This window comes from Epinephelus fuscoguttatus, linkage group LG8 (genome assembly GCF_011397635.1).
Source record: "Epinephelus fuscoguttatus linkage group LG8, E.fuscoguttatus.final_Chr_v1".
Lineage (NCBI taxonomy): Eukaryota > Metazoa > Chordata > Actinopteri > Perciformes > Serranidae > Epinephelus > Epinephelus fuscoguttatus.
Window position 1 is genome coordinate 16658051 of NC_064759.1, and position 15063 is coordinate 16673113.

Consider the following 15063-nt stretch of genomic DNA (forward strand, 5'->3'; position numbering starts at 1 on the left):
GTCCCCCTGCGTTGGTGTGTGTGTGTGTCTGGGTTGCCTGGGTAATGTGGCCAAGGATTCCATGAAATGTAAGTTGCAACCGGAAGTGTAGTGAGTGGGTACTTACACACACGCTCAATGGGGTCTGATTAGGGATTAATGCGTGTGCGTGTGTGTGTGTGCCAGCAGGATGTTTTTACTCAGCACAGGTTGTCACTCTCCTGTTTCCCCCCTGTGTACCTTTTGTTCCACCCTTATTCCACCATTTTGGTTTTGTTCCGGACAAAAAGAGGCCCCACAGCAAGGCCCCCTACCTGAGCGCTGCCTCCCTCCTGATATTTTTCAAAGCTCCCCCCTCCGACACACACTCTCCCCTCCCTCTCTCATCTCAGATCCTTTCTCTCTCCACCTCTCTCTCAAATTCAAATTTGCTTTATAGACATGACCACAATTAAGCGCAGTGTTGCCAAAGCATGTTGTAAAAGGTTTAACAATCTAAGAGCAATAAATCACAAACATAAATCATTTCAACAGTAAAAAAGTAATATACATGATAAGATATAACAATAGGAGAAAATAAATAAAAGCAAAACAAGGAGGCTTCGTGTGTTTCGCTGACTTTCCCTCATATTTTGCTGCAATAATGGCATTGCAAGTTTTCCCCATAAGTAAATATTGACATTTTTGGGGTCTAAACTCTTGGTATTTTGGGAACCCTTGAAGTTTTATTTTGGTAAAGAACTTTTTTTTCTGTCTGAACACAGGCTCCAGCAGGTTGCAGGAAGTGCTGCTGTCTCTACTAAGCCCTCAGGAACAGCCTGGGACTAGGGGCCACACTCTCTGTATTGTAGCACACACTACACAAACTGTCCCAAAAAGACTTTTTCTCATCCACAGTTGGAAGCACATACAAACTCAGTATTTTCAAGCCATATCAAGTATTCAGAGAGACACACCAAACGGACATCAAATAACTAGTGGCAATGAAGGCCGACTGTTGTGTTGCCTCTGTCTCGTCCAAAATGTTGCACTTGAACACACCGCAAAGACTGCCAGTGACCAGCTAGCATATATATTCTGCACCTGTGTGAGAGGAAGTAACTCACCAAACCAGCGAGCAGCAGTAATCTGTATTCATTAGGGTAACTGGAAGACTAACAGGATGGATTCAAGGTGCTGGTTAGCCAGTTAGCACATTAACAACATAACTCAATGTTGAAAGAACACAGGATATTTACTGTGCGTGGGTGAACAGTAACACAAGCAATTCCAAACTGTTTTTGCTAAAGAGCTCAATGCCTAAAAGTAACCTTACCTTATATAACAAGTTTGTTTTGATCTCACGCCCTCTTGACTTTAGCTGTTTGTTTGCTTTCCTCACCTCTGTTTCTCTTCTCGTGCACTGAGCTGAACTGTCAGTCAAAGTGAGTTCATTCACTGGTGGGCTCTCCTGGCTCCGACGCCGATTCAACATGCTGAATCAGCTGAAACAAAAAAACGCCAAGGGCCAACGGTGCAGGACCCGCCGCAAAAACTAGGGCAACAGATGCTCAGTGATGACCCGACATTGACAAACAACCGTTGGCTTGATGTGTCAGGGCCTTTCAAGGGCTCCAATGTGGATGTCCTGTGGGGCCAAAAATGAAGAAGCCTGAAACTTTTTTTGCTGTACATGCCCTGTCAGTGAAAATGGGCACCATTTTGGACACCCAGTTTTCTTAATACATCCCGGGTGTCTACCCTTTGCTGCTGGCAGAACTGGCCTAGTCAGTGTTTTCTGGGTTGCCAGGTTTGTCTGTGTCCACCAGTTTCCATGATCAGGTTTTGGTCGCTCAGTGTGTATTTAGTTAATGTCTTTTTCAGTCTCTCTGCCTCTCTCTCTGCTTAGCTGTGTGCTGTGGTGATGGGAGGGCTCTGGTGGGCTTGTTGAATGAACTCTGTGGTTGTGCTGACAAATCAATGATAAAGAGTAATGACATCAACAATGTAATGTATCTCCTCGTGCTTTCATTGACTCTCCCTGTCTCACCCCCCCCCCCAACTCCCCTCTCACCGTTTATGCCACCTTGGGTCTTTGACTTCGCTTTGCACCATAAACTATGTTTCTATCTCTTTATGTTTTGCATTATATGTATCTTTTATCTCCGTCGTTTGTTTCTCTCTATTGGTCTGTCTATCCTCTAACTCCTTCCCTTTCTCTCTCCCCCCTCTCTCCCTCTCCCTCCCTCCCTCTCTCTCTCTATTGATCCAGTCATAGTTTTCTCAGTCTTCACAGTACTGGGCCGCTCTAATCAATACAGATAATTGTCTGCTCTCTCTCGATGCCAAACATAGTCTCCCCTTCTCCCCTCTCCCTCCCTCTCTCCCTTTTTATCAATGAACCCCGGTCTTCCCTCACCCCTCCTCACCCCCCCCCAGACGGGGATTCCCCCTCCCCTAATCACGGGAGATAACCTGCTTTCTTTACCGATTTTCTCCCACCCACCCTCCCCCACACACATCCCTGCCTCGCCCGCTACCTCCCTTTCCTCCCTCGTTCATCGATTACCGTGAGAGCCAGGGCCCGGCCCGCCCGCCCTACAGATGTAAACACACACAGTGCTCGTGTTGTGGTTTAGTTGCTGTTCGACCGCTCTTTGTGTGTGGGCCCTTTTGGTTAATCAGTTGGATTCAGTGGTTTTCACCCAGTTATGGCGGCTTCCTATGAGGACTCGAACCCGTGATCACCAGGAGGATGACATTATACGTTCTCCATGTGGCCTGTGACCTTTCATCTCCAAAATATGATGTCCCATTTCTGACGTCAAAGCAGACATCCTCGGCCAGTAGAAGGCCCCAGTCCATTTTCAAATTGATCCACTGACTTTTTGAATCAACTGGAATCAAAAGCAGCACAAGTCAAATTGAGTCAGTTTTATTTATATGAAATCAGAATGTTGTCTCAGAGGGATTTAAAATCTGTACAACATTAACCATCATCTATCTTTAGACCTTTGGTTCAGTAGGTAACCTTAGGAACAGCATGAATAGACAGACAACAACAACGTGATGCAGCCTATATGCAGAGAAAACAAAAGCAGCAGTATTAGGATTACAATATGGAGAAGCAGAATATTAAGTAAATACAGTTCCTAAAGTATAAGGTAAATATTTAGTGTAATAAGTTAAAGAGTTTCAAGAAAAAGAATGAAGACTGAAGCGAACAAGCGAATGTCCATGGTTGGACCCAGTGCAGCATTCATATTCTGTTTCTACATATGAAATCCTGCGTGTTTAATAATGCATCCACCCATCCAGCCAACAAGACAGGTTACAGGCCTGCAGCTTATTTTTCTGTGTGTGCGTACGCGTGCGTGTGTGTGTGTGTGTGTGTATTCTTCTATGAATCAGGCATGTAGCATCCAGCAGACGTCTCTGATGTATACTCTATCACCGAACTCAATCTGGAGCTGCACGTAAACCACACAGGCAATATCAATGACAACATATATATACAGTATATGTATCCAATGTTTACACAAATATCTCATATCCACTCACATCTGCTGCAACTGATAGCTTAAGGCAATGCCGTGTGTTTCTGTTTGGTCTTCACGAGAGGAGTAAGTGAGATGGATTTGGAAAAAAGAAAGAATCCATTTCAATCATGATGTAGGTCAGAAATACAATGATTTGCTGTAATATGGAGAAACAGTAGATAGCAAGAGCAAATCATTTGTATTTGAACTGTATGAGTGCATCAGAGTTCTAGGAATATGTTTGTGCGTCAGGGAGTTATCTGCACGATTGCATGTGTGTTTGTGTTTGTTTATGAGCAGGCCGGCATGTGCGCATGCATGTGCACATCTGAGACAAATGGAGAGAGTCTGGAGGCTAGGCTCAGGTTTACACGTGTGTGATCAGACTAAGCAGGGCTTAAAAGGGCCAGCAGCAGGATGGAGAGGAGAAAAGGAGGGCGGAGGGAGGTGATGCAGTGGGGTTATATTGTCCTGGAGGAGGTTTAAGGGGGAGGGTTGGGGTCGGACGGTAGACAGCAGGGATCCTCCTCGCCCCCTGGGAGTTGAACCTACAAACCCCTAACCTTCCTCTAGCCCTCTGGTCATGGACTTGAACCCTGTAACCCCCTGATGGACAATCTGTTCTCCTCCCAAGCCTCGCTGCAGCACTGTGCATGCCATTAACGGATAAATAGGCTATGTGTGTGTGTGTGTGTGTGTGTGTGTGTGTGTACACAGGGACACTTCCATGTATGAGTCAAGTGTTTGGTCAGTTGGCTGCGGCTTTGACGTCGGGTCTTGCCCCCTTTTTATTTAATGCTTGTCAAACAGAGGAGGTGAAAAAAAAGAAGGCTGAAGCGCAGTGATTTGTTGTTCAATTCTTGTCTCTGCTTTGTCGAGATTTCTGTTTTGCAAGCCGGTGTTAGAGGTGATTTTTTTATTTTGTACTCATTCCAACAGATGAGTGAACTATTCCATGTGATCCACATGGGCTCTTTCTTTCTGTCTCCAGTGGATCCCTGCTCCCCTAGTGTCCCTCTAACAAGGACAAAAGCAGAGAGGTTTATGCATGCCCGGACCTGGCTCATTCTTCACCTGTCAACAAAATCATTCTTACCTCGGAAAAAAAAATGAAGATACAGTAGGGAGGAGGACAGGACGGGGACGGTTAGTGAGAGGGGAAAGGATGTAAGGAAGAAAAGAAGAGGGTTGATATATTCCTCTTTGCCTTTTTTTTTTTTTTTGCTCTCCTTTATTTCTCTATTTCTTCCCTTGTTTGTGTTTGTGGGGTCTTCTTATCAGATCCCAGCTCCATTCAAGGCCTCAGTCAGGGGAAGAAGGCAGACGCCTCCGTCTCTCTTTCATTCAATCTCTCTGTCTCTCTTGCTGTCTCGTGCTCTCCCTCTCCTAACCTTTGAGAATAAGAGCCTTGAATTTGAATTTCAGAGCAAGCTAGCGAGCAAGAGGAGGGTTTGGAAGGGGGGGGGGAGTAGGAGAGGAGGGGAGACTTGGGCAGGGGGGGAGGAGGAGGAGGAGGGGGTGGTTGTTGGAGCCGCAGTCGCTGAGAAAGGGCCTGCTCAGCGCGTCCCCCGGCCTCCCCCCTTAGAAGGGCCCCGATCGATACAAACTCGGAGCAATAAAGCTTTCCCCCTGTCATCTCTGCAGAATACAAAGCAGAATAGAGAGAGGGAGAGAGAAAGAGAGGGAGAGGGAGAAAAAGAGAGAGAGGGAGAGAGGTGAAAAGCTGTTCCGCTAGCCAGACCAATTTCCTAACCCCCCTCCTCCTTCTCACTCGCTTCACCACCACCACCACCTCTCCAACACACCACCACCACCACCTCTATCACCCCCTTTCCTTACCTCCGTCTTTTTATCTATCGCTCTTTCACCTCTTTTCCCCAAATGCACGATATATCCCCCCGACTGTATGGCTGAGCAGCTATCTCTCCATAATAAATACAGCATGAATAAAGTATACAATAGATTCCCTGTTTCCCCAACTATCGCAGAGAAAGGTAGAAAGGGGGAGATGAGGCAGGGAAAAGTGGCAAAAAAATGGTGGTGTGATGGGGAACAGCTAGGGAGTAGGATGGATGGAAAACAGGAAGGAAGGATAGTTATATCTGGGGATAAAGTGTGTGAGTGTGTGTGTGTGTGTGTGTGTGTGTGTGTGTGTGTGTAGAGAGGGGAGAATAGGGATAAGGTAGAGAAAAGGAGGGAGGGGGATTGCACCCAGAGAAAGATGGATGTAGCGATACAGGTAGAGAGGAGGCGGAGGAATATTGATGAGGAGGAGAAGGAGGAGGAGGTGGGGGGGTTAGTAGAGGAAGAGGCAAAATGTGTGTGGATGGGTGAGGGAGCGAGCGCGAGGGAAAAGAGAGAGAGAGAGAGGTGAGGGGGTCAAACAGCAATCCCTTGAATTGAGAGCCAATTACTGTAATTGTAATCTGGATTCAAAGCATAGAGACACAGCAGTGACAGGCTCATGCAGGCAACCATGGACACACACACGCACGCACAAAACAGACAAAAGACAGTGTGTGTGTGTGTCTCTACATCCCTACATGCTGTGTTGATTGTACTGTGAAACTGCAGATGTGCATGCATTTTGTGTGTTGTGTGTGTGTATGTTTGTGTGTGTGTGTGTGTGAGTGTGTGTGTGAGCCCTTGTCTCTATTCTTCTCCACTGAATGGCAGCGCAGGAGTCAGCCTGCCAATCAACTATTGTACTCTTGTCAATTTAATAATATTTCTGAGCGCTGACCTCCACAGCGCTACAGCCATCGCTCTGTGTGTGTGTTAGCGTGAGTGTGTTCCTATATATTTTCTGTCTTTCTCTCTTTCACCTCAGCCTAACCCCCACCCTTTCCCTCCCCCTTCCTCTATCTCCCTCCCCTGGTCCCTGTCTCTCATTCTCTCCTTTATTAGAAGAAGATAGTGCGAATCCTTCATCTTTCCTCCACTAATTCTCTCCGTTATTGTCCCTCCGTTCGGCCCTCCGTGTCTCTGCACTCCTTCACTTGTGTCCTCCTTTCTTTTCTAGCCATGATCTATATTGCTCGTTTTTTCCTTCTCTTTTTTTTTTTGCACCGGCCTCCTTCCCGTTCTTTCCTGTTATGCTTCCTCTCATTCTTTCTCTCACTCTATCACCTCACACGGATGTCACTTCCCTATCTTTCCTGCTCTCTTTTCTCCCCCAGACCTCATCCCTCCATCACCTTATCTCAACTTCACCCTCTTTTTTTCCTCTCTGCCCCACTGATGTCCCTTTTCCAGGCCGCCTCATATTCAACATTGTCCCTTTTTGCTTTTTCATCATCATAGGCTCATTTTGTCAACTCTATGTCCCCCTCTCATTCCTCACCCTCCCTCCCCTCCATCCTTCCTTCCTTCCACATCCCTCTCTCCCTCTCCCTCCCTCCACCCCGTTCATTCCCTGGGGAGGTCAGTAATAATGGTAGTGATGGAGTGAGAGAGGGAGGTGCGATTATTGTCTTGTCGGGAGTCAGAGGAATCGATCGGCCCAGAAATATGAGGCGCGAGAAAGAGCCGCTGTGTCAGATACAATAACCACCCGCTCCCGGGGGCTTACACACATACATACACACACATTTAGACACACACACAACATACAGACACATACCCGTATTTCGACACAAGCGTACACATTTATTTGGCTCGACGCAAGTGCAGACACTGACACGCCCGCACACTCGTACCATCTTTCTTTTTCATTAACGCAATGCACATACATCGCTCTTCTTCTGTGGTGGAGTAGAGTGGTGAGGCAGCCCAATCATCTACATGCTTTGATCTGAGATAAAGCACAGAAGTAGATCTGTTCTGATCATTCTTCATGCACAGATAAAGGGCAAGGCGAGGAAAATCGCTCACACACCTTTCACTCACGTAGCTATAAACAGACATAAACACACACATACACGCGCGCGCCGCACACACATGCTCACACTGAGACCTTTCACTGCTGTTGCCTGGCAACGTGGCCGAGTGTCCAATCCGAGCCGAGAACAGTGGCCAGTGATGTCACAGCTGCTGCTGACCAGCAGGTCTGAGAGAGAAAGAGAGACAGAGGAGGAGAAGAGAAAGTTTGAATTGGAGAAAGAAAAAAGGGGGAAGGTCGCAAGGAAAGAGTGGGATGATGATGAGAGGGTTTGAAGGAAGAGAGGCAGAGGAGGTGAAGAACACACTGAGGTGAAAGAGGGGACGGGTGGGTGGAGGGAGCACACACAGACAATGGTTGCCATAACTGAAGTGCATTTTTTTTTTTTGTATTTTAATTGGGAGAGAGAATATAGAGGCTTATACACAACAGTCTGCTTTGCAGTGTAAGTGAACAGTTTGGTCTAAAGTGGCCTCCATGTTCCTCGAGGCAGCGATGAAGGCCGCAGGTCCCTCCCAGTAGACCCTTCGCTCTTCTTCCAGAAGAAGAAGAAGAAGAGGGGGTAAAAGAGAAGGGTGAAAAGAAAAAGATTTGAGCTTCAACCTTGGTAGCGCCGTGGGAGAGAACAGTGTCTGTCTAGACAAGCCCGGCTCCCCACGGGCTGCCGAGATGATATAGAGAAGAGGGGAATGGTGTGAGAGAAGGATGGAGGGGTGGAGGGGCCAGAGGAAAAGGAGCGATTGAGAGGTATTAGGACAGGAGAGGAATAGGTGTTGTAAAGGTGTAGGCGGCGTGTATGTGTGTGTGAGATGGTGCAGGTCCCATGGCAGCCAACAGTGTGAGTGTGTTTTAGCCCCTGCTGCTTCTCATACAAAACCTCAACCTCTGTAGTCTCCACACTGCCAGACCCACTGTTTATAATCCTGCAACTCCTCATGGGGCTACAACTGCACACACACACACACACCTATGCACTAGACTGGATTTCAGATCTCTTACCTTGTAGAATAGAGTCTTGCTGTTGGGCTACGTATAGGACTTGGTGGGTCCATCACTGAGCCGTGGTCTGTCCCCTCTATAAGGAGAAGAATATGATGGATTACATGAATTAGAGCCAGTGTGTGCTCCAGGCCTGAGGCTGCACTAGATATAGGAGGACCGAGCCATGGAGGGATACTGAACTGGTTTGGAGACCTCTGAATTGTCCCTGCAATGACCCATTATACACACACAGCGTCCTCACCCGCAGCTAACATCCTCTCTCAAATCTTTTTATTCCTGTCTTTCTATCTCTCACCTTCATTCCCATCACTCTTTCTCTTCTCCTTCATTCCCTCCCATTTTTTCTTTACTACTCCTCTTTTTCTCCCTCTTAGTAACCCCCCCAACCCTCCCTCCCTGCCGCTCCGTCTCTCTGACAGTGGAGTGATTGATGGTGCTCTAGAGGCCTCAGCCTCCCCCCATCCTCCTCCCTGGGGTCCCACTATCAGATTGTGTGTGTGTATATATGTGTGTGTGTTTATTATCTTACAGACATAACTTCTAGTGGTGGCACACACTGCGTAAACATCGCTCATACCACTTAAAAATCAGCAAAATAATTAGTTATTCGTTATTTTTGCTCATTTATTCAATTTTTTTTAGGTAATATCACTGTTTATTAAACAGTATGTGTTAATATGTCGTGTTCCACTGAAAGCATTTGCCGTTGTCCCAATATCATCTAAGTGGCAAATCATCAGGAGTGTTACTAGGTCTGGTCTCCATGGTAACCAAGGCTCAGACCTCCTTGGGGCAGGAAGGCCCCCCATGGCCATGAACCGTACGACTCACACACACACTTAGATCCACCAGCGAGCTATTGGAGCAACTCAAACAAATCTGCACACACGCACACGCACACACACACACACACACACACAGAGTCATGCACAGAGACACACTTTGGTAGTTATGTGGGTAGATTGGAGTTTAAACAAAGGTCACGGCCAAAGCCAGGCTGCCCAGACGACCTCTGACCCACAGAAACGCCCCCTTCCCAACGCGCAGTCTGTCAGTGTCCTTGGACAGGCCTGGCAGTCTGTCCGTTCACATAACGATAAACAAAATAATGCTGCCAAATAAATTGGTGTAACTGAAGAGTTGTCTCAGGCCTTAAGTCTGTTTGACGTCCCACCTGCATCTTAAGGTGTCTGACTGTGATCATAGTTTTTTGTTTTATTAGCACTCCATGTTATCATTTGTTGTTGTATTCTTTAACTTTTTTCTTTTTTCTTTTTATTTTTAATATGTTCAAAATAAACTTCAATCAATCAATCAAAAACAGAAAGAACTGTGAGAGAAAATACTGTAAATAACTATTATTTCATTATGGGTAATCTGTTTATTATTTTCTAGATTAATCAATGAATTGTTTGTCTATAAAATTTCATAAAACTGAGTCCAAGGTGGAAACGTTAAATTCCATGTGTTATCTGATCATCAGGCCAAAACCAAAAGACATTTAGTTCACATTTACCTTTGATTAAGGAAAGCAGCAAATCCTCACAGTAAGAAGTTTGGCATTTTTCTGTAAAAGTTGCGGAAAAGATTAATCAGTTATCAAAATAGCTGGTAGATAATTTTATTTTTGTCAACCAGTCATTAAATGACCAGTCCTCTCAACTGTAAATCCATCTTTTTACTAAAAAAAAACATTGTGCCTTTGTGAGATTTTTTAAAATAAAACTATTGGTTTCTGTGCTGATATTTTCCTCATAGTAAATATATATTCATGTATCTCAGAACATCAGTATTTGTATGTGTTTGAGGACAGATTTAAAAGAGATGTCTCTGTGTAACAGAGCACCTCCAGTGCAGGGCTATATGCACTTCTTAGTGAGCGTCTATCCAGCAGTACATTGGGCTGTTGTAAATCACCACATAAAGTATTTATAAGGTTAAACTTGGGAACTCTGCTGCCGTTAGCTTTTGAATTAGTGAACTCGGACCAAGGGAGAAGGAAGGGGAGGGAGGGGGGTGATCAGTGGTCCGCTCGTCCTCTCTTCCAGAGATGGAGCTTATTTGTTCATCAGGATTAGAGAATCAAGAGTGCCACCTTGTGGTCGGCTCGGCCTACTGTGGGAGCAGTACGTTGACACTTTCAGATTTGAAAATCTAGGCAGTATTTCTGCTGAAACATGCAATTCTGCTTCCTTGAGATCATTCCCTGACTTCAGAGTTTCACTTATTTAGCAGCTTCTTAGTCTGTTAATCCTAGTGGGCGGCACTGATAGTGGCTCATATCTAGTTAATCTGCAATGTTCCACTTTCAGGTCACAACTATCCGTCACGTGTAGAGATTCGTGGTGTGGCTTTGTGTGGTGCATCACTGTGTGCAGCCCACAGTGTGGGGTGGTCAGTGGTACAGTGAGTGTTGTGACTGACTTTTTCCTTCCGCTCGGGTTAGAGTGGAGCTGTGGCTGGTATAGTTAGCTGAGGATGTCTCACATCTTCTCTTGTTGGTGCCGACCTCCCTCGACCGACCACCTTCCTCCCACTGATGTACTCACTAACAACAACCCCACAGTCATAGACGCTGATATGACCAAGGAGAGATGGTCGTGACTCATGGTAGACAAAACCAACCACGAGAGCTTGTTAGAAGAGCTTAGAGTTGAGGAAAAACTCAAAGCTCAGTTGAGTTTTGGATAGTTTTTTTTTTTTTTTTAAGGTACACTGTGTCACATATCGTGTATCATACACTCGTCGGTCAGAATGTCAAGCCTGCTGTTTTTCTCTTGCGTGAGTGAGTGAGTGAGTGAGTGGCTGTTTCCAGCCGCGCCATCACTTTCCGTCGGCACTCGTCATCCCCCTCTTTTTCACCTCATCTATCTCTTCGATCTCCTCGCTCACTCACTCTCTCCCACTCTCTAACCTCTTGCATGTCCCCCTTTCTTTTTTTTTCCTTCTTCTTCTATAGTCTTGTATTTTTCTCCCCTCTGTGCCGAGTTCCTCCTCTTTTGAGGCTTACTTCCTGTTGTTTGCAGGATGTGGGGAGGAGGTGGGGCTTGGGGGGTGTGGACTAGAGAGAGAGAGTAATTCTCTCTAACCATATGATTTAATACACTCCTCCTTTTTGGTTTGAAAGAGAGAGAGAGAGAGTGGGAGAGGGAGAGTTTTTTCTTTACGTAGCGCGCCGCGCACACACACCCTCTCACACAGACACAGATATGACCAAGACAGCAGCAATAGCAGCAAAGGACTTCTCCAGTATGTGGTTGCCAGGTGAGTGACTGTCTGTGCAGCCCTCTCTCTGCTGGCCTTCATTTAACAAGACCAATTAAGCTTTGCGTGAGGGAGAGGGCACTGTGTGTGTGTGTGTGTGTGTGTGTGTGTGTGTGTGTGTGTGTGTGTGTGTGTGTGTGAGGAAGAGAACTGTGTCTTCACTGTTGATTAATGCCACTGGGTCTAACAAGCTCAGCTAATTAGAGAACATCAAAGAGAGAGGTGGTACGGAGAGAAAGATGTGGATGGATGGATGGATGGATGGGTGGACGCCTGTCGCATGCAGAGGGAAAGGTCAGCCACCTCTCCAGCCCATAGCATGCCTATGTGTGTGTGTGTGTGTGTGTGTGTGTGTGTGTGTGTGTGTGTTTATACTGAATACTGAATGCTAAAAATGCTTGAGAAAAATACAGTAGAAGAAAGTTTTTGGAAATGTCTTTTAAAATGCAGTTGTGATGAAAAACCTGTGTTGCAGTCAGTATTTTTGTATATTGGGATTATTTTTCATTTGTCATCATAAAACACCTTTTCTTTTTAGTGTCTAGCACTGCGGCAGTGTTGCATTTGTTTTCAGTTTATAGGTATTTAGCTGATAAGGTTTCTTACCATGCAACTTTGACACCCGGGTTAACTTTCTGTGTGTGTGTGTGGGAGGTTTGGGGGGTTGCACTGATTATTGTTTTGCCTATTTTGAAATTGAAATGTATGTCAATTAATTCAAAACACATTTTGAAAGCATTTAGATACAAAGATACTTCTTTTAAAAAAGACAGATAATCAAAAGGGGAAATGCCTCAAATAGCTGCCATTGTCAGTATTTTAAAATGTATGAAAACAAAGCAGAGAAATGTGACTTGTTGCCCCCTCGGCCTTGTTTTGGTGGTCAGCTTCAGCTGAGAGAAAGTGTCAGACACAGTCTCAGTTGACCGACAGTGTGTCGTAAAGAGAAGCACAGCAGGGTTTTGGATGACTCACCAATTACCAGAAATCAATGTTTAAATGTCAATTAGCTCATATTTCTTAGCCTTTGATGTCCTGATATGATTTCTTAAAATTACATGTTTCATTTTTATCAGGGAGTGATTCATGGACTAAAAAATCACAGAGTCACATCGTAACCTGATGTGGTCACTGCTGTGACCTTCAGTACATTACTCTGACCAGAGTGACGCATCCTGAGCACCATACTGCAAAAAACGCACAACATTAGATCTCAGTACAAATAAAACAAAGGTCAATATTGGTGTAATAGGTTAGAGGGTTAATGTGAGAACGAAAATGTCAGAAATTCATTTTTGCTTAGTTAAAAATTGATTACACAGTTTTGTTAATTTAGGCCAAAATTATAAGTGAATAAACGAGGAATTTCAATATTAATTATTTGTAAGGTCAGTGTAGTCTTCTTGCCTTCTGCATTTACAACCTCTCTCAACTACTCACTATTTATTTCACTTATTTATATAATTTTGCAAACTGTCAGGGAGGTTCTCATTGACAACGTGACATCCTTGTTTATTCCAACAGCATTTTCTTTTATTCATGAAGTGTTTTAAAAGCTCAGTTTTATCATTGTAGTAATTTTGTTGTGTAGTTCACAAGACAGACAGAAGCTTAACGCAGATAAAACGGCCAACAACGTCAGCAGCACAGACTGTAATGATGCTGCTTTGAAACCTTTGTAGCTTTTTAAATTATTGTTAGATTTTTCCGCTGTGATTCTTCACTTAAATTTTAAAGCCTCTCTTCATCCACTTATTTTAATTTATTTACATTTGTTCAAATCCTTTTTTCATTCTCAAATTTTGACATCAACTTATGTCTTCACTCCCGTCCAGATGTGCTAAAGCTGGTCGACTCTTGGGCGCACAGTTTTAGTCGGAAAGCGTTTCTTTGCAATCAAATTGGGCACCCCTTGGTTTTTCAAATCCATAGTTAGTAGGTGCGGTGACTCCAGTTCCCAGACACCCCCCTTGGCGCCAGGGTTGTGTCCTGAATCAGGAAGTGGGGTGCAGGTTTATGGGGAGGGGAGTTGGGGGGGGGAGATTCAGGGTAGTTGCAGCGGAGTTTCATCTCAGCCAAAATACCCAGAGGACAGTAACAGAAACAGTCCAGACTGAGCACAGTCACTGTTGTTCCTTGTTCCTTTACTATTGCATCATTTATTCATGACACAGGATTATACAGCATTAAAACTGCTCTGTTTAAGACACAGCAAGTATGATGCAGCCCTCTGCTCTTACTGGAACAAAGTTAAACCCTGAGCTTTGTTGTGAGATTAGCATAACAGCTTAATGAGGGACGAAATACACACAGTAATTTAACAAAGTAGTCTGAGAAACACTTCTGTAAATTAACTTGTTACCAAAGTAGAACAACGAGCCACTGTTAAGAGACGCTGCCTCTTATTCTCATACTTATTTAAACAACATCACTAAAATTCTAAAAACGTTGCTCTGTGTCAAGCAAAATTAGTTGTGCATCTGTATGTGTGTGTGTGTGCAGCAATGTGTTGTAAAAGAGAAAGGGAGGTTTTTAAAAGATAGAGTGAAAGAGAGGGAGAGAGCAGGCTAATATTAATAGCCTCGCTGACAGTAAGTGTTGGGTTTAGCACTCTGCGTTCAACCCGGTACAAGGGGAAGTCGGGAGGGGAAGTGAGAAAAAGACACAGCATCTTGATATACTGTCCCACCACTGTATTACTGACCACATTATCCACCATGCTACTGTCTGTAGGCCATTTTGAACCATGAATCAATACACACCTTCCCCGCGTGTCCTGCGAGCGGGCAGTACAGAGCAAGAGGCAGCACTTTGGGAACTTCACATTACAGCTGTTTTATGAGCTGGACAGTCATTTTATATTTGGCTTTTGGTATTACTGTACACACACTGCACACACTGATGACTGGAGCACAAGATAGTTTAGTGTAATACAGGTGACGCATGGTAATTCTTTTTTTTTTAATGCATGCATCATGAGTGGAAGACTTTACATTTTCACTGGAAATTGAGCAACATCGGGCAGTTTTTCAGTTTCACTAATAGCCACAATGCCATGTAATTCCAAAACAGGAGCTGTATGTATGTATGTATGTATGTATGTATGTAATATTGGAATAACCACAAAGACCCTAATAAAAGACCAAGCAGATGTTTGCATCCACATGGCTGGTGACAAAATTAGCTTTTTTTGCAGAAGTCCATTTATTTGAGGGAAACCCTGCGGTCAGTGTGTGCGTGTATATTTCCTGACCTAAGGTTATAACCAGTGTGGCAGCAGAGTGGAGCTTTTCTAGCTGGTCACCACTTCCCCCTTCCCCTAAAGACACTGCATGTACCAAAGTCCACTGTTCACACGTGTGGCACTGCAACAAATGTGCTCGTGCTGCTGGATGTGAGTGGCTCATTGTTTCTATCTTG

At 44.8% G+C, this 15063-nt stretch overlaps 1 protein-coding gene across 7 annotated transcripts in view; it reads left to right on the forward strand.

Moving 5' to 3' along the window:
• The window catches only part of pou2f2a (POU class 2 homeobox 2a), a 40996-nt gene that overhangs the window by 12673 nt on the left and 13260 nt on the right, over positions 1-15063 (forward strand). For 3 of the 7 annotated variants that reach the window (XM_049583598.1, XM_049583602.1, XM_049583603.1), the window contains exon 1: positions 11520-11643. The exons of the other annotated variants lie outside the window; for them this stretch is intronic. In XM_049583598.1, coding sequence (XP_049439555.1) covers positions 11589-11643 — 55 coding nt within the window. In that variant the 5' untranslated portion in view covers positions 11520-11588. Of the gene's footprint in view, positions 1-11519; positions 11644-15063 lie in introns of those variants that run through there. 7 annotated transcript variants of the gene reach the window in all.